We start from the raw sequence: 20,228 nt of genomic DNA, 5'->3' as shown, positions 1-20,228 counted from the left end.
GGAAAAATTGTTGTTTGTCGAATGTGATTCAGACGAATCCTCTGTGTCATTATCGTTATAGTGGTGTGGATATTATTTAGAACGATTATTAATTAAAACGTACTCCCTTTCTCTGTTGCAGGCCAATATGTTGGTGAAACAGTTTGCAAATTGCAAAATCTAAAGCTGTAAAACAATATTGCTATTAGGATTCTGTCATCAATTTCCCATCTGTTCCTATTAGCCTACTACTTGTAACTAACGCAAAACTGGCTTCCCAGTTTGGGCTCTTGGTATAATCTTATTATGTCAAAGCATTCAATTCTGGCTGTTTTTTAACAGACTTGGCTGTTAGTCCAGCTTGTCTTAGAACCATTGGAGAAATAAATATGAGCTTACTGGTAGCCTACTTCAAGGTTTTTCAGAATATTCACAAGAAAAACGTCCATTGTGTGCAAAGAAAAACAAAATATCGAATCTGTTGTAGATCAAGCACACATTAAGGTAAAGTGCACAGAGAGTTGCTTCAATAGTTCATGAATGATATGATGAATGATAAATCTGAAAACAGACAAAGTTGGCCTATGGTGAACGTGACAAAGGCCTATAGCACACTGAGAGATAATAGTGCACTCTTGTGGACGTTTGAAGTGGTCACACACACTTAACTCTCTATGCCAAGTCAAGCACCCTTCAGTTTCATTTCCTTGATTTTCTTTGTTTTAATAGGCTAATCACACTTGACTTGCATAGACATAGAGCAACATATCAGCAATAGTGAAAATACTTATATGTTGTAGGATTTAAAGTTCAGGATTCAGGAAATTCAGGATTTAAAATTCAGGACTTAAGAAATTCATCAAAAAAAGTCCCTTTTGTCTAACTGACTCACTGCGGTCATGCGATTTCTAAACAGATCAGCTATAAACAGTGTCCACTTCCTTAGCCACAGTGCATGGTGTGGCTTCATCCATCTTTCTAATACATGCTGTCTATAAAAGCATACAAAAAAGGCCACACGATCAAAGTAAAACATTTATTTCTGTATGAAGAGCAAAGGAATTATATTCTGACAAAGATATATAATGAATAAATAAAATGACAAATAAAAACTGTGACAGCTATATTAAAAATGTCGAATACAAATTCTCGAAGATCATTTCATTTCCATAAACCATGAAAAAATATTGATTGTTTTGTATGCATGCCACAACCAATCAAAAAGATTCAAGGAAAAGTTGTTTGCATAAATCAATTACTATAGCTTATTGAGGGTAAATACACATTTCTATGATACAGTTTGAAACCTTAATGAACCTATGCAATCTCCAAATATTCTTGGGGGTGTACACAACCCATTATTAACATGTCACATGGCCACCTCATTTCCGATACTGCTGAAGATCACTGTATATATCTGATTGGACTCCATAAAGTTCCTGCCAAACCATTTCGAAAATTAGTACATACATAAACACATCAAGAAACCATAATGAAAAAAAAATAGATCAGATTTAGATGATTTGTGAGATTGATACTGATTTAGTTTTAGTTTTGTAGTACAGTACATTAAATATATTTCTATATATGCTCAGTTTACCTGATAAGGTGATTCCACTTCAATTGTCTTTGACCTCATCGATGGCTGGTGAGTTTTGGCTTTGCCTTAACATCAGAAAAATGTGTCATTTTGACTGGAACTCATTGTCGTGATTCTCTTACGATTTCTCTAACAAAGAGGCATACCTGACCCACAGCATCTGGTCTGTGCATGTAAACTGCCTCTCCTTTTCTGATGGGAAACACAACAGTAGACTGAGAGAGCGATGAGGAGCGTGAGGAGGATGTCACAAGTGATGATCCCAATAACCACCCCAATGTCCAACTGATAACATGAACTGCAGTCTGAGAATAAAAAAAAAACACATCGGCACATTAATGCACTAATACGCAACAAGAAGAATTAGCTGAATTTCAGAGATCTTTGGAGGAATTATTACCTTGATTCCCCTCAACAAAGCCTGCCGATGAAAGGGAGAAGGAAAGTGAAACTTTTATAACAGCGTATTCGAAAATCAATCAACAGAATTGAAAATGCAATTTTCTCTTGATTACTTGTGATTCAGATCTGCTATTCAGTTTTTCGTAACCCCATGAAACTGATACAGCCTATTTATATTTGCTGGAACACTTAAATGGAATTTTCCTTGTTTGGTTTTTCCAGAAAAAAAGATTCCATGCCATATCAATCAGTTAATGATTATGAATATGGTATTACATACCATATATTGTCTTGTTGAGTTTTATAGTGAAAAGTATGCCAAATTTTTGTCTTTAACCATTTGTGCTTCAAAGTATTACTGACCCCAGAGCTGATTATTTTAATGTTGATGAACCTTAAAACCTGTGAAAGTTTGTAAAATGTACTCACCAAATAGTCCATTCATGGGGACCATTAGGCACAGAATCCTCCTCATAATGAGCGCAGGTTTAGGAGAGAATTACTCAGGGTTGGTACAGCCCTGACTTGAGGTTTCTTTAAAAGAGCTCAAGAAGCCTTCCTGGCTGTGATCTAAAACACCTTGAAAACCAGAGTGAATTATATGGAAATTGCCCGTGTGAAAAATCTCAGAGTATGTGCTGATGACTTATCACCATCCATCAAAATAGAACCAAAGGATACTGGGGAGGAGCTACACGTGCTTGTAGCAAGTTATCTGAGGTAGTCTCTCTTCTCCTTTGCTCTCTCAACCCCCCTAACATACACACACACACACACACACACACACACACACACACACACACACACACACACACACACACACACACACACACACACACACACACACACACACACACACACACACACACACACACACACACACACACACACACACACACACACACACACACACACACACACACACACACACACACACGCACTTAACATATTCAGTATTTAATCTGTTTACATTTTATCCTGTCAATGTTACAATTTGTAGGCCATTTTAAGTCTTAAAGTACAACAATAAAATACATTGCGAACTAAATCTGAGCATGTACAGTTCATTTACATGATATTGAAAATATGTCTTTTCCGAATGTCCTTCTTAGTAAATGTAGTTTCACTTCACAGTAAGCGGCTAGTGAGAGGGACCTGAGTGTTAATGTGGTTAAAAGCCTCACTGCACAGGATGTGACTTCTAAAGCCAGTATCTGATCCACTCAAACAGGTAATAAAAAACCTATTTCCTGTTCCATTTACATGACCACTTTATTAAACAAAGAGTTTTTCTTAGCAAAGTGCGTTTCAGTGATACAGGAGTGTGTACTTCATTCTCACCTAAAGAGCTGCCCTGTTAAGAAGACAAACTAATTGATGAGATAGGTTACTTCCTGAAGCTCAGTCTGACAGATAAATGACCTTTGCCTTAAAGCACATGAGCTTTATAAAGATTAGTGTATTATGCATTATATTAAGAATTCTAAGAAGAGTATTTGTATTTATCAAGTGTATTTAAAGGTCCCATGGCATGGCATTTTTCTATTATTTTATAATGTTTCCTGAGGTGTACTCATATTGTTAGTATGATTTTTACATCATAAAATGTCATAATTTAGAAATAAAAGGCATTTTGTCTATACTGCTGTTTGCCCTGTGGCTGAATGCCCTGTTTCAAGAGGCGTGTCTGCTGTGAGACGTCAGTAAAAACGCCCACTGTTGTGATTGGCTGACATCTTTGCATTTGATATGAGCGGAGGGGGCGTGGTTTAACAAGGTCTACGACGCACGAGCTGCTGCCAGAGAGACGGATGGACCTGAGTTCACTTCACATCGGTTCTGTCAGTCTCAGTTCAGTGAACTGTTTTAGTTACAGCATATACTTCAGGTTATTAGTCTATTTCTAGTCGGAGGGGCTGTCACTCGTGTCAGAAAGTTAGTAACTTTAGTAAATTATGGATCAGCGCTGACTGGAGACGCGAACCGTTTAGAACGATTCAGTCCGATTTGGTGAACTGATTCGGTTCACTAAAAAGAACCGGTTCAAAAGAAAGATCGTTCGCGAACCGGACATCACTAATGTACCAGAGACTGAGCTCAGCGATTGCTAACAAAGTTATTTATAGTAACTACTGAGTTATGAGAGCGCTGTCAGTCAGCGCGAGTTTATTGTGTTTGTATCTGAGAGTTCTGAATAAACACGAGTCCCAGTCACGCCGAGTCCGTCTTCATCATTATTACCAACTTTGTAACACATGCAAAGTACCATTACAGCTGTTGAGATGAACGAGTTATGAGTAAGTGTTGATAATACCATTATTTTTAGATATGTTCCTATCATATGGAAAGCGTCAGTGACGCGCATTAAGTACACAGCGCAAACAAAGACACAACAGCAGTAATCGAATGTAATCCAGTTTATTGTGGGAATAGCTGGCTAGCCTAGCCGGATACCCTCACGCTTACCCCCTTCTGCTTAATCTCGCGCCGTGTTTGGTGCCTCCGCTGTGGGCCAGATGCAGTACTGGGGGTCGGGGATGTTGGAGGCCGACCGGTCAGTGCAGCCCGAGCCTCGGCGTGTGTAAGGTTTATCTCTAAAGATGTTACTCTGCTGATGTTGAGCAGAAACGACTGTATGCACATTGTAGAACAGATAGACGCGACGAGGACGTACAAAAACACTGACTCACAAGATAGAAAACACGAAAACACCGTTCTGTCGGGAGAGAGAGAAGCCGCAGCGTGTGCACGAATAATAAATAATTTGCTACACATAAGAAATCACTGATCACAGATCAGAAGGAACTGAAAAAAGACTTCTGTTTTCATTTGTACATCCAAACACTGAGAAACTGCCAGCGTTCATTCGTTCACAAGCAATGATCTCTCGAGCGCTTGCATGGGCGTGCCAGATTCTCTGGGCGGAGGAAAGGGAGGGAACCGTTCCTGCTTGGACGTCAAACCAGGAGACTTCAGGATTGGCTAATCTGGCCTGTCATTTTCTCAAAGGCAGAGAAAGACAGCCAGAACTCGGGGTTACACCGATCAACATTTCTATCCACTTGGGGACAATATTCAGGCTAGGGGAACTCATATTAATGTTGAAAAACCTCATAAAATGAAAATTTCATGCCATGGGACCTTTAAAATAATATGAAGATTTTAGATGCATTTCAATGGGCATGGAGTATGATACATTATGCTATTTTATTGTCGCTGTGTAAATATTGAATCCACATTTTTATAAGCAAACAGACAGCATAAAAGTGTTAAAGTATTTAAATTAAGACTTTAAACCATTTCAATTACTCCAAAATATCATGAAATAAGAGTGATCATCTATACATTGGTGCAAACTGCAAATAAATTTAGAAATTTAGGAGACGAAAACAGTTTTGTAAAGATTCATTTCTTTCTACTTCCTCTTTTTTTTCTCCTTGTGTAGGAGTCACCGTCTTGTGGTTGTTTTAGACACAGGAATTTCCGGGAGATTCCAGAGCACAGTCATTTGATACTTTTCACATTTAGAACAACACACAAAAAAGAACATGCTAATGTCAAAAACACTCATGCTACTGCCAGGACACGTGTTGTTTTGTGGGTTAACCGTCCCTTTGTTTTGCTTTTTAACAGTCCCCTTTAAATGTCTTTGTTCTGCTGTACAGAAAGGAAGATATTTGGAAGAATGTTTGTAACCAAGCAGATCTTGCCCCCCATTGACGACAATATATTTTTCCTACTATGGCTACTATGGTATATCTTCCAAATATCTTCCTTTGTGTACAGCAGAACAATGATATTTATACAGGTTTGGAACAATTTGAGGGAGAGTAAATGATGACAGAATTTTCAGTTTTGGGTGAACTATCCCTTTAAAGCCTCTTGCGGTTATCAGCTCAGAGCATGCAGCTGTGATTGGAGAAAGTCAAGATCATTAGATAACAGAGAGCACAAAGCAAATGTTAAACAACATATAAGATCAAATAAATTCACAAATCCACTTTTTAAAAAGATCTAAGATTTATTAATATGCATATAAATGATAAAGCATACCAAACAGTGCAGTGGAATATAGGAACTTTTTGCATATCAAGATATGATGCCATAGAATCAAATTATAACCTCTTATAATCACATTTTGCTTTAAATCTCAGATGTCATTGTCTGTATTCTACAGCCCTGTTTCTTACATTGAAAAACAAAAAACCTGTAAAAACAATGCAGAATTTTTTTAACAAAATGAGGATTTATATATATTATATATATAAATAATGCAGAATAAGTTTCAGAAAGCTTTTTAAAAGTCTAAACATTTTAAAAGTCACTATTACTTCTAGGTGAAATAAAATAGTGGCGAGCCTGAACTGTCAAGTGTTGCCAACTAATTTTCAGGGGAAGTTTCTAAAGGCAGGTCGATTTGTCACTCAAAGTTGCTAAATGATGTTGTGATGTCATTGCATGATGATGTAATTGTGTAACCATGACGCAAAAAATGCATATTGCCTAGAATACACAATGAAATTACACAAATCTCAGTAAAAAATATGATTTGAAATGTTAACTTAGATTTGTTCGTAAAAAAATAATTTAAACATTTTATTTGTAAAAGTAATATAAACGACATTCTTCATGATAAGACATTTTTATCTTTAAGTACAACATTGGATTATTTAAGAGTTAGGCTATACATTTTTGAACAATTAAATTTCATGTATTTTCTTATCAACTAGTGAAACTATGCATTCTGAGCAATTATAGTTTTAAGCATTGTATGTGTAGTTGGTGTGCTACACTCTAAAAGTCTGTAAAAAATAGGGCACAGTGCACTGTGTTAATATGATTAAAATGATTTTTCACAGCTATTTTACCTGTATTTTAAATTACGCGTTGCATTTTGTGTTTTAGGGTTACAGGGTTAAATCTTAACAGATAATGTGCTGGCAGAAAATTACCAGTACCTTTTTTTTCATTTTTCTGTAATTTGTTTCTTACAGTGTACCTAACTGAACAACCATTATTGGAACAAGCTAATGACATGCTGCGTAATAAATGAACAATTTTATTGAACAACTGCAACTAAATTCACATTTCATGTGTGTATTGTTAGGCATCTTTCTCTTCAGGCTGATGTGCTGATTGGCTGACTAGCTGTTCTAAGGTTTCCTCTTTTTGTGTAATTTAGATGAAAATATGTGCCCTTTTAATTGTTCAAAAGTTGCCAAATACATTTTAAAAATAGCTAAATTTGTTGCTAGGTGCTTTTTTGAAAAAATAAAAAAATTGCTAGGGTAGTCAGAAAAGTTGCTAAATCTAGCAACACAATTGCTAAATTGGCAACACTGGAACTATCCACTAGGTGGCAGTGTTTTCCTTTCACTGAAGTTATTGCTGTTGATAATATTACTAGATCGAGTTAACCTTTGAAAGTTTCCATTGTAATTTTGTCTTATTCACAAGGCAACTATCACAATGAACACTTAAGAGTGTTCTCTTTATTTAAACTGTTTTAAAATGTAAAATATAAATCATCTAATATAGTATGTCGTATGATATTGTCAGTGAGTCTTCCATGTCAGTCTTCAAAAGCTCCTCATGTTTTGCAGTTTGCTCTGACATTCATGTAGACTTCGTCAGCTAAAGAAACACATGAACACAAGCATGTTAAATGTCTTCTGTGCACCATGACCCCTACAGGATTGCAAGAGAAAATGAATAGCTAGCTGTATGCTTAATTTCTTACCTTTTTCTTTCTTTTGTCTGCGCTTGCTGGCATACCAGTAGGTGGTAGTGACAATGAGGACCGTCACTGCAACATCAGCGAATATAATGCCTGCTATAGCGCCAGAGCCGACACCATAGCATGAGCCTCTGTCTATGGGAAAGAAAGAATAAAGATGTATGTGAAATACATTGACGTAAAGAAATGTAAACATGTACAAAACATTGTGCAGAAGTCTGTCGAATATCTAGGATTCATAGGACTTGTTTAAAATATAACTGACTGAACATGCTTACCAAAACACAAAGCTCACAATATCATTTCTTACCTTCAACAGCACTGACCATAGCTTTAAAACGGTTAAGGAGAAAAAGAAACACATGTAATGAGGATAGGTCTACTTTTTAAATAGATGTAAATAAATCAATTGCACTGTTTACAAAATGCAGCAAGATAACACCATAACCATTACATGATGGCCACAATTATCAATATTATGCTATGTGACCTAAAACACCAAACAAAATTGTGATGAGTGAAAATTCACAGCCACACAAATCAAAAATGTATTAAAAAAATTGTAAAAACGGTTAATCTGCACCCTCAGCAAAAGTAGATCTAACAGGATATTGCTGCAAATTATGCAATGTACGGTGGTCTCAAAACAACAGAAAAGGAAGAGAGGTGGGGGAAAAAAAACTTCACACTTACCTAACAGAGAAAGGAAAAAGAATGCAAGGCCTTTCTTTGTCATTTCCTGTTTAGCTCTTGGGTGATAGTTATTTTACCTAACCAAACAAGAGAAAATGTCCAAATATCAAATAAATATGCAAACAGCACCTTTAATCAAACTAATATTCAAATGGAACATTCATATATATATTATTATTAAATATAAGTTAATCAATTTACGAGAAAACTGTAGGCTACAATTAACCTGCAAAGAAATCTGATGTCAACAGTGAACTGTCGTAGGCTAATGCAACCGACAGTAAGTTAACATAGCCTATATTATTTCAAAATCTAACATTATAACAAGCGTTAGCGTTTGTGTCACATAAATTAAACATTCTTGCATGTTTTTAAAAGCCCAGTTAAATACGACGACACAAGAGAACGCTTGAAAAAAACACTGCATTCATTTTATAATGTTTCGGCGTGCATTTTAAAACGAAAACAGAAGCTAAACGAAGAGTCTCGCTTACCAGTGAAGTGAAGTGATGTGCACCGATTCATTTGATGATTTTGCTCATAGGTTAACCTCCACCCACTCGGTTTTAAAGTGTTTTCCTTTATGAGTCAGAGTTGGTTTAGTCTGTATGAACACCTCCCAAAAAATATAGGCTATATGAGACGTTTACTGGTAAATCAAACATTTAAAAATACCCATACAGCATTGTTTATTATCAAATAATTTTCCTTTACTCTTGGTAACGAGCCGTGTTCTCAGTGAGAAATGTGACCTTATTGTTATTTTAATTTTATATATATATATATATATATATATATATATATATATATATATATATATATATATATATATTTATATCACGTTGAACTCTGTGTTCTAACAATGCAGCATCAATTCCAAAGAACCACCGACAGTCTCAAATTACATGACATCACGTCTTAATGTGACGGCAGCCGAGCTGAATTATTTATTTATTGTACACCTATGGTTTCAAAAAAGAACTATGGTCATGAAGTAGGCTACAGAACACACATCCCTGTCATAAAAAAAAGATTTGAGAGGTTTGCAGCTTCCCTTAACAAATGGCTTGTTTCTTCTTTTTAAATGCCTCCTTACAAAAATTAGAAGGAACAAAAGAAAACAAACCAATAAAACTTTATACTTATACATTCAGTGAACAGACATGGTTCCTTATATTCAACATCTTTGAAGTACAGAAACGAATTAAATATCAATTAATTTAGCATCGACCCCCACCCACCCACACCTCCCCTATACATTACTGTTTCTACTGATATTCAAATATCTTTTATTGAATTTGCAGTGAAAATTACATGTAGTATTTGCATATTTTTATTTGTTCCACTTTTGAACATCAGAATGTCAAACTACAGGAATGAGTAAAGAACAGAAGATATGATACATAATGTCACAATCAGAAGCTGAAACCTTAAACCAGCAGGACCGATGTGCAATTGATGTGCAGTCACGCACACAAAAAAAAAGAAATTAATTAAACTGCTGATCTAACACGGCCTCAATTTCCCAAATTACCCTGAAATAAATATAGATAAAACAAAAATTAAGCACATCTTCCAATGTCCCAATATACATTTATTGTATCTTAAACAACAATGTGGAAATGTAATAAGATACCGTAAAAGAAATGTCAAAAGTGGAACACATTCAAAACATGCTTGGTTTTAACATACACCAATCTTTCCCAAATTTCCCAAATTTTCATTGGGTAAAAATGATTGTGACTCCTGTTTTCTAAGTAAATGGTTTAATTAAAGATGGTGCAATATTAATAACCAGGCAAATCAATTTAAAATAATAATAAAAGATAGTAAATACTCCTGAACAAAATGTCACAACTCAGTACCAGATCGTAGTCTTTTTCTTGGTGGGCTACATGGAGGGGATTGTTCTGCAGTGTGAGAGGGAACGTTAGTAGGAGAGCTCTCCGGACTGTCTGCGACGGCCGCGTGCTTCATGTAGTGCTGGATCATATCTTTTTCAGGAAGGACTTGTCCACAAGTCACACATTCATGAAGCTCACCATCCAACATATCCACTCCGCTGTCTTCATCACCAATCTCCACTTCCATGCTGCTCAAATCCACATCTTCATTAATTTCCACCTCTACATCGAAACCAGATTCGTTTTGCCCCTCCGAACTATTTTCAGATCTGTCCCCCGTCACGGTAAATTCCATTTGTGACTCTGCACACATCCTGTCAGAAGACTTGTCTTTTTTGAAAAATCTCTGATTTCTACTGTCCTGCGCATCCAGCATTTGCTTCTCTGATTTTCTCATGAAAGGCACACTAACTTCTACTTCTGGTTGGGAGGAGTTGAGGTCATTCAAATTTGAAGACTTTTCTTTCTTGTCATTATCATCCTTCTCCTCATTTACCTTAAGTAGACATAATGGTGTCACAGGGCATGTAGGATTAAGAGATGCTGCATCTGATGAACACCCTGGATCCGTTTTTTCATCCCTCAATGCATTAGGCTTCATATTTGACAGATTTTTCTGCTCACTCTCCGCCTCTACTTGCGCAGTAACGTTCATTCCCTGATTACCTGCAGGCTGCTCGCCTGTCTTTACATTTTCTGCACTAAAAACTTGAATAGAACCCTGATCATCTGAAATAGTCCACCTCTTCTTAGAGGAACTGTCATGGCTTTCCACAGGAATGAGTGTATTAGAAGGAATGTTGGTTCTGCAGGGCTCTACAGTGTCTTTCTCTGCCTCGTTGCTAATAACATTGCCAGGAGGGACCACCGGCATGGAAATGACATGTGGAGCAGATGAGGGTGTTTCTAAGACCAGAGAGGACGATAAAAAGTTTTGGGAGCTCTTGGTAGGATCTGAGGTAGACGAGTACTGTGTAGTGGAAACTGGCACAAGCATAACTAAAGGCATCCCTGGAGGAGGATCTTTATTTAAGGTAAGCTTCCACCTTCCATCAGCAGGCTTATTCTGGTCACCTAATGGAACCACGTGGAGCTCCTTCAAGCTATTGGAGAATGTGACAGGATTTGAAGCCTGAGCAATAGTTTGGAAGACTATGTTAGGAGCAATTGGTTTCATTATTTGTGGAGAGGGGGTTGGTTTCGGTTTGGGTTTCTTCACAGAAGCCTGTAAACAGAATTAGAAGATTACTGTATGGGGAATTTTTTTTCAACACATTTATACAACTTTAGAAAAGGTGGTGTTCTCAACATTTTGATATTAAGCATGACATAAAAAAAAAAAAGCTGAATGAATTTAATATTATCCCTGTATAAATTTAAGTTGACTGTGTGTGTGTATATCTTTTTTTCCCCTATGGACTATTAAGTACTGTTAAACGTGTAAACCAGAACAGAAATGTATAGTTCAGTTTATTTATAGTGGTGTAAAATACATGAATATGTATCAATACATTGATTAAATGACTGATGATATGATGTATCAATGCAACGTGTGTAAAAAACGATATATTTATAAGATGCACCTATATTTTGACCCTCTCATGATGGCCACTTCTGCAGGCAATCACGGTTGACTGTTCTACATATTAGGGCTGCAACAACGAATTATTAAAAAAAATAGATTATTAAAAGAGTTGGCAACGAATTTCATTATCGATTCGTTGTGTCGCGCGACTATTATGCCCCTCAATTAGACGCGGAGATGTTTGAGTATAAAAAAAAGCACGGTTGAGCGCTAAGCAGAGTGGAAGCGGGCGAGCCGTGCTGTACCCGTCGTACCACGCAGTGGAAAAGCAAACCGAGCCGAGCGTACCAGCCGAAAAGCGTCATTAATAAATGGAAAAAGTGTGTTAATTGCAGAAAAAGCGACGCGACATGGCACGGGAGCACCACGGTGGTGATTCAGCACCAAAAACGAAAACATCTTGGAGTCCTTGATGAGGAGGAAGGGAGTTCAACAGCAGGGGAACGCTAATGCTGCCTTCACGTGCTCTCGGAATTATCGTAAATACGAGTTTCCTAGGTAAACATTGCACATGAACGCCGTCACATTTTGAAACTTGAATGCAATGCGCTCGTGATCAGGACTTCAGAAGTCGGAATCATCAAATTTCCAATAGCACGTGAAGGCAGCATTAGTCACTACAAAATCCCACTTTTGTTCCGTTTCGAAGTGAGGAGCGTGACGTCCCTCCAGTAGCTCTTCTGATGCTTGTTTACTCATTATCCAGCTTGACAAGCATGACAAGTTAGCTTTAGCTTGCTAATAACAGTAGTAAAGCAGGGGTGGTATAGTTTGCAAGACTAAAGACACGTTTTTATTCACTTGCCTTTTTTTGGCCCATTCATTTTTCAATCTGTTGCTATGTTAATTTCGTTGACAAATAATTTGTCAGTATTTTAATCAACAACATTTTTCACAGACAAAAACGAGACGAAAATCAAAACCAGCTTTGAATGACAAAAACTATGACTAATATCTAGTCATTTTCGGTCAGCCGGTCTTAAAGTGACAGCAGTCCATTTGTGCTCTTAATATTAATCAAACAACAAAAGACAGAGAAAATCACCTCTTTAGTTTTAATAAGGATTCATTATATTTATTATACATTAATTATTTAATTCATATTTAATCTATAAATAAGGAATGTTGTATGCAAGTTGTTATAAAGAATGCATATCATTCATTGAAAATAAGACATTGTGTTCTTCTTTAGTTTTATTTAATTGTTACATAATATTTTTTAATATGTCACAGCAGTTATATCTGTGTCTGGATTTAATATCATTCATATTAATAGGTTAATACAGTAGATGTTTTCTCCAGGAGTATATAATGGGTTTGGACATTTTAGAGAAATTCTTAATGCATTACAATTTAACTAAACCCATTAATTTTGTTTGTGAGTGTGTGTGTCTGAGTGTAGTGTAGAGAAGTTCTAAGTTTTCTGATTAGTATTTTTCTTTATAAAAAAAAATAAAATAAAAAAAGATTTATAGATTTATTGAGGCAACCTGTGCACTTTCTGAAGATTTTTTGCACTGTGAATTTGCACTGTCAGTTGTGTTTTTGAATAAAGGATCGAACATTAATCGAATTAATTAATTAATCGAATAAATAATCGACAGATGAATCGATTATTAAAATAATCGTTAGTTGCAGCCCTACTACATATTTCCGTCAAAGTGTGTGTTCTCTTTGTGACCTAGCAGTACTTTCATCAACTGCAGGCAAAAAAAACACACAAAAAAAACACAGACAATGTATTCTCTCCTGTCTGACTCAAGTCATAGCTGAAGAAGTATTTTGGATTTACAAATTTAAGAGACCACAGATGACAAAGATTTTCTTCACTGCATAAAAGCAAACTCATTGCCTTTCTGTTCTGACATTAAAATTGGCTTTTCATATGATTCATGCATAGGTCCTATGAGATTATCATTTGTGTGTGTGGGGGTGTTTTTATATCACTATCTCTGAAGGAAACTGACTGTCTTCAGAAAAGTTTCGATGGCATTTTCATTTCATGTTAATGACTAATAAAGTAGTGTTTATTAGTGCAGCTTTTGTGTAAAGTTTAAACCATGGAAACCAGTTGTGCTATTCCATAAGAGCCACCACCTACTGTCAGAGAGTGAAATTGTGTTTTCAATCAGCCCGTTTTTTTTTGGTCAGAGCAATGCATGTTGTTTGGGATAGAAGTTCATGTTATATATCTTGGTTGCATTTGTAAGTTAATTAAAAAAAAACTGGTTGTGTAAAATAGGCACATTATACCATAATATAATTCAGTAATCCCCTGAATTTAATGGTATCACAGCAAGTTTTGAGGTATCTGCAAATATCGTATCTCTGGCTTAGAAAATCGATGTTGGATTTTATTCTGACAAAACGTCTGATTTACACCATTTATTTATATAGCACTTTTCACAAAAAAACCCCACATACTAAAGCACTTTTTTCAGAGAATAGTGTTAGAAATTTTGTATGTGGCAAGGCAATTTTCTTTAGAAGAACGCATTTATAATGCTGAATGAAATTATGCTAATTTGGTATTATTGATATACTAATATAGCACTTAAAGGGTTAGTTCACCCAAAAATGAAAATTCTGTCATTAATTACTCACCCTCATGTCGTTGGACACCCGTAAGACCTCCGTTCATATTCGGAACACAAATGAAGATATTTTAGTTGAAAGCTGATGGCTGAGAAAGGCTTCAGACAGGCCTCCATTGGCATTCAGTACATTGACACTTCCAAGATCCATGAAAGGCACTTAAAACGTTGTTACAAAGTCTCTCTCACCACAGTGGCACTACAATAATTTTACAATGCGACGACAATAGTTTTTGTGCGAAAAAAAAAATCTAAATAACACCTTTAACCAACTTCTCGACTTCCGTGTATGCCTCCACGACGCATGCGCGAGAATATGACGCAGATCCGGCGCTCGGACAGATGACCCAGAAGCGATTTGTTTACGAGCAGAGGAAGATGCGCGTATCTAAGCTGTTGGATTCTACATTGATCGTGCTTTAGGTCTCGGCGTAGTTCTCAAAATGGGGTTAAAGTGTGTATTTCATGGATTCCCGAACGCCGGCGCTACGTCATATTCTCGCGCATGCGCCGTGGAGTCGAGAACAAGTTGGTTAAAGGTGTTATTTTGATTTTTTTTTGCGCACAAAAACTATTGTTGTCGCATTGTAAAATTATTGTAGAGCCACTGTGGTGAGAGAGACTTTGTAACAACGTTTTAAGTGCCTTTCATGGATCTTGGAAGTGTCAATGTACTGAATGCCACTGGAGGCCTGTCTGAGGCCTTTCTCAGCCATCAGCTTTCAACTAAAATATCTTCATTTGTGTTCCGAATATGAACGGAGGTCTTACGGGTGTCCAACGACATGAGGGTGAGTAATTAATGACAGAATTTTCATTTTTGGGTGAACTAACCCTTTAAGTGAGGTTTTTTTTTGTTTTCAGTTTATTTTAAATTTAGTTTAAGTAATTTTGTCATGCATTTTGCCATTTTTATAACTTTAATTTATTTTTCAGCCTTATTTCAATTACCAAAGAGGATTTTTTTTTAAAGTTTTAGTTAACAACAATACTAGAAAGAAACACTTATGTCAAATGAATGTAAACTTTCCATTTGTAAATATTAACATTTTTAAAATGTAAATGCCCCTATGGAAAACCCCTGCTTTAAAGTACAGGACACCAAGTATTCTCACAATTTAAAAGAAAAAAACAACAACCCTACACTAAAAACTTACCACCGGTGGCGTTACCATTCCACATGTTTTCAGGTGGCTGTCATAACCCTGTTGATGCGGGAAGCCCAGGCCACAGTCCTGGCAGAGACATGGCCGCTGTGCTGCATGCCCTCCCATGTGTGACATAAGCATGAGTGACGAGCGGAAACCCATCCCACATTCAGCACATTTTAGGACCCTCTGGTGGGTGCTCCCATGCTTCTTTAATTCCTCAATGCTTGCAAAGACTTGGCCACACTCCATGCAGCGGATCTCGTCCGTCTTGGAAGGCAAAGCCCCTTGATGACCCCAGCATCCTGTGTCCTTCTTATGCTGGTCAAAGTCCTCTTGACTCTCAAAGAAAACCAAGCACGCCATGCACTGGATGTTCTCCGGCTTACACTCGTGGCTGTGGTAGAGAGAGGGCAAGCGGAAATGACGTTTGCACTTCAGACACGTATACGGCAAGACACCCAAGTGAGAGAAACTGTGGCGTAACAGAGAAGCCTTGCTGGAGAAGGTCCGCTCACAGTCCGAGCAAGAGAAGATGCCTCTGCTGTGCCATTCCAAGTGACGGAGCAGCGAGTTGCGAATACGAAAACTGGAGCCGCATTTGAGGCACAAATGCCGTTTCGCCTGTTGCCTGTGCGATTCTACATGACCCTTGCACACATCTAGGTCAGAGAAAATCTGCTTGCAAAAATCACACTGGTAGAACTCTTTCTCAAAATGGTTTGTGTCCAAGTGCTGCTGGAGCTGTTCCTCGGTCTCAAAGATGGTTGAGCAAACACGACAGTGGATAGAGGCCTTGTGCGAGTGGGAGCGAAGGTGTGTGCGATAATTGACTAACTGGCAGAACTGCTTGCCACATTCATCGCAGCGGTAGGGGCGAACACCCGTATGCATATTTAAATGTTCTCGGAGCAAGAAGAGAGAGGAGAAGGTAAGATCACACACATGGCAGCGATTTTCTTCATTCTCTCCGCATTCATTCGTCTCTAAAATTGAAGAAAAAAACATGTATCAACAGATGCTGAAAGGTCACTGGAATCATTCATTAAAATGTAGAGCTGCGGAATATATGCTCAATATACATGCTCAATTTTCTATATACCCTAATCAGTTAACAACATGTATTCTTATTTCACTTAGCCCATTGTTTGTGCCTTAATTTATGTTTTTACATTAATTAATAATACATTGTTAGCTAACTTTGTGCTTTGTATATGAACATTTCTGAAATGAAATGCGTTTCTGAATTTATAGCTGTAAGGGAGTTACATTATAATATTTCAAATTAAAAGGACTAATATATTATACTTGTAAACAAAACATTTAATGACAAGGATAAATATTTTTCTGGCACATTGAATTGCTGAAGATAAAATACTTACTATTTTCACCATTTTGTATATTTAATTAAAAATAAACAAACTAAAATCAATTATTTAAAAGATTTCTCAGTATACATTAAACACAGTATGAAAAAATAGATATTGTTAGATTTAGGATCACATTTTATTGTTGTTGTTTAGAGCTAAAGATTATCAGTGCTACATATTTAAATTGCAAATGATTGTTTATTTGAAGATTAATTCTAGATGATGTGCATTCCTAATGGAACAAGAACTTTTTTGTGGTGGGACAAGTAAAAATGTTCCAGCAGTGCAAAATTCTTACTTTTAAGCTCTGCTAAATCTACAAAATTCTGCATTCATTAAATCACAACCCATTATCTGGAAATTATACAATACCTGGCCAGGAAACATCATCATCATCTTCCTCAAGCTCCTCCACATCATCTTCCTCCTCATCAACAACATCATCATCCTCAGTCAAAACAAATTCCACATCCTCATCTGTCCTTTCTTCACCAGATACAACGTCATCTGTCATAAGACTGGAGGCTTCCAGGCTCACCTCTGAACAATTCTGTTCATTTTCATCATGTTTCTTTCCCTCTTGTCCACTTTGCTCTTCTTCGTTGTTTTTCTGTTCTGTCACCTCTCTTCTTTCTCCTTTCCACGCATTACAAATGACTTTATCCTTCTTCTCTGTGGAAATGATTTCCGAATTACCTTGAGCAGTTTCCTCATTAGATGAAGGGTCGTGTTTGAAGGGAGAGGAATACTGATGGTCCAGCAGAAAGCTTTTTTCAGCCAATTCACTCGGGACAATGCAGGCCTCCTCATGACAGTCTACAGGTATTTCAGTCTCAGGTGCTGGCTTTTCAATGCTGTTCGGGGTCGGCAAAAATGTCTCCTTAACGCTCTGTGGCTCACAGAGAGGGAAATTCCAGCTTGGAAAACCCAATTCTGTCAGTTGAATATCGAGGGTAAACTCTGACATGGTGCCTTGGGAAAGAAATAGGAAATACTGTATAAATGTCGCCATCAAGGCAAAGTAATTTGGGTTTTAGTTAACATTTAGAAATTTTATTATAGTGTCACATTTACCACCTAGAATTGATTTTTAGGGGCACTTCTAACCTTTTCATCCATGTATACCAATGTCATGAAATAGTAAGTAACCTTTAAATAAACAGGTTATTAAAATATGATTCAAAATAAATATAAATTATATTCGGACCCTGGTTGTAACATTATTAAAGTAGTATTACAGACAGAGAGGTCTTAGATCTGGCATAAACAGTGCCTACAACATTTATCATGAACAGCATTGCTGCATGACATTTTAAGCATTTTTGTCCTGTCAATTCAATCTCTACAGTGCAGTAGTAAGCTTACTTTATTCAGATTACCTAGGAGTCTTCGACGAACATTTGCAAGCACTTCGCTCCAGGATCTACTGTTCAGTAATGAAACAATGCATCTCTGATCATGCCGGGTTTATTAATTGCTCAACGACCATCTATTATGATAATGAAACACAACTGTATAATGCGAGATTGTAACTACCGCCAATGTGAAAACTGTCTTATCACGACTATAATAAAGCTCGAATTAGGATGCATGAGCATGCAGAAGCAATAAGGTGAAATCAACCACTGTCCATCCGATACTTCCGGTATGAAATACCTGATTGGAATGTTGAGGTTGCCATCTGCAGGAGGGGAGCGGTAGTGCGCTCTTTACAAAAGAAGCCAATCAAAGCGGACATGTTGCCGTAATCATTTTATGTTTTAAAATTATTGTATGTTTCTCAGGGTGTGAAAGGGCAGAAATTAATATTATATAGTTGCTGCACATTTTCTCATTCTACGGTGCAACTGTTACGTTAAGCGTTGTATGTGCCTTATGCTGCCTTCACGTGCTATCGGAAATTTGGTCATTCCGACTTCTGAAGTCGTGATTACGAGCTCATTGCATTCAAGTTTTAAAATGTGAGGGCGTTCATGTGCAATTTTTACCTAGGAAACTCGTATTTACGAAAATTCCGAGAGCACGTGAAGGCAGCATTAATTATTTTCCGACTGACCCATCCATCAATAAACAAGACACATCCCCCCGGTTTCACAGACTAGTCCCAGACTAAAATGCAATGTTTTGAATTGTGCAACCGGAACATAACGTTTCGTCTCAATATGCAGACCAGTAATGATTTTTAAAAGGCACGTTTATATAAGATACTTCATTGTCCTAATAAAACTAAGGCCTAATCTTGGCTTAGTCTAAGCTCGGTCTGTGAAACCGGACCATAACTTTAATGTTGTCGTCGTCTCAGTCCTGTGCTTTTGTAATAATTTTTTGATCCTACATTCGCGCTAATCTTCGTACTTTATGAAAGTCAGCCTCTAAAAATTAAATATTTCACAACACCACATGGTGAAGTCAGATCGAGCTGTTTACTTATTTATATTAGTTCAGTAGACTATTATCTTACCTTTAGTAAAATGCTGCAGATAGATGGGATTCCTTTATCATACTTTATCGAAGTCTTCGCTCTTCGGGTTTGTTGGTCCATCAACCACGTTCAGGTGACGGAGCTTTTCCTATAGCTGCTCCCAGGTTGTGGAACCAACTTCCAGTTGAAATTCGGGAAGAAGTCTCTTGGAATTTTTTTAAAACACATTTAAAAAAAACATTAAAAAAACAAAAACGTATTGTTGACTGTGGTACTCATTGCTGGTTTCCTGTTTATTTTAGCCTCCTTTGCTTTTCTGTTTGATTTACTTTTTTGTTTATTCTTTACTTGTATTTTCTTTTACTTTAAAGTGCGTTGAGAAGTTTTTTTAAAGGCACTATAGAAAACAAAGTTATTATAATAATACGGTCTTTGAGCAGTCTTTTTTTCCTAAAAAGCGAGGGGGGGTCAGTTCTGGGTATTTTCCCGCCTGGTTGCTTTTTTTTTCATTTTAAATACTGTTTTAAATGCATTTGCAGGCAAAAGTTTTTCTCACAGGAAGATGATTCAACCTTTCCGGTGTCACGTAAATCATACCCACCTTGATCAATGCCTGATAATAAACGTAACACGTGCATAATTCATGTTTTAGCTAACCAAACAACCAAAGACTAACTGGAACCGCGACGAAAGGGAAATATTTAGTTTGACCATTGCAGTTTTAGATATATCCAGAGTTCTCCTTCATTAACAATGAGTGAGTGAGTGAGTGTGTGAGTGAGAGTGAGAGAGAG

The 20,228-nt window shown here is 36.9% G+C and overlaps 3 protein-coding genes across 6 annotated transcripts; all 3 read right to left on the bottom strand.

Moving 5' to 3' along the window:
• Positions 1–1,001: 1,001 nt before the first annotated feature.
• tyrobp (transmembrane immune signaling adaptor TYROBP) lies at positions 1,002–2,663 on the bottom strand. The gene is made up of 5 exons (XM_079836862.1): positions 2,411–2,663; positions 1,980–2,000; positions 1,726–1,884; positions 1,580–1,644; positions 1,002–1,418 (listed from the first exon to the last, which is right to left on the bottom strand). Exons 1-5 carry the CDS (start codon positions 2,454–2,456, stop codon positions 1,362–1,364), a joined length of 348 nt encoding a protein of 115 aa, XP_079692988.1. The 5' UTR covers positions 2,457–2,663; the 3' UTR covers positions 1,002–1,361.
• Positions 2,664–6,548: 3,885 nt separating this feature from the next.
• hcst (hematopoietic cell signal transducer) lies at positions 6,549–8,996 on the bottom strand. Of its 2 annotated transcripts, none has more exons than XM_079836820.1 (5): positions 8,906–8,996; positions 8,412–8,488; positions 8,029–8,049; positions 7,722–7,853; positions 6,549–7,615 (listed from the first exon to the last, which is right to left on the bottom strand). In XM_079836820.1, the coding sequence occupies exons 2-5, from the start codon at positions 8,452–8,454 to the stop codon at positions 7,572–7,574; spliced, it is 240 nt and encodes a 79-aa protein (XP_079692946.1). In that variant the 5' UTR covers positions 8,455–8,488; positions 8,906–8,996; the 3' UTR covers positions 6,549–7,571. The 2 variants fall into 2 exon arrangements, with proteins under 2 accessions (XP_079692946.1, XP_079692947.1); XM_079836821.1 differs by lacking the exon at positions 8,906–8,996 and adding an exon at positions 8,638–8,755.
• A 318-nt stretch (positions 8,997–9,314) lies between these two features.
• LOC307138256 (uncharacterized protein) lies at positions 9,315–19,640 on the bottom strand. 3 transcript variants are annotated; one of them, XM_079836469.1, is made up of 4 exons: positions 19,474–19,640; positions 17,385–17,984; positions 15,652–16,628; positions 9,315–11,540 (listed from the first exon to the last, which is right to left on the bottom strand). In XM_079836469.1, the coding sequence occupies exons 2-4, from the start codon at positions 17,977–17,979 to the stop codon at positions 10,263–10,265; spliced, it is 2,850 nt and encodes a 949-aa protein (XP_079692595.1). In that variant the 5' UTR covers positions 17,980–17,984; positions 19,474–19,640; the 3' UTR covers positions 9,315–10,262. The 3 variants fall into 3 exon arrangements, with proteins under 3 accessions (XP_079692595.1, XP_079692593.1, XP_079692594.1); XM_079836467.1 differs by lacking the exon at positions 19,474–19,640 and adding an exon at positions 18,378–18,661; XM_079836468.1 differs by lacking the exon at positions 19,474–19,640 and adding an exon at positions 18,392–18,661.
• Between the last annotated feature and the right edge of the window lie 588 nt (positions 19,641–20,228).

The sequence above is a fragment of the Gobio gobio genome (genome assembly GCF_949357685.1).
Source record: "Gobio gobio genome assembly, chromosome: 15".
Taxonomy (NCBI): Eukaryota; Metazoa; Chordata; class Actinopteri; order Cypriniformes; family Gobionidae; genus Gobio; species Gobio gobio.
The sequence above is the reverse complement of the archived record's forward strand: the minus strand, read 5'-3'. Positions and strand labels throughout refer to the sequence as shown.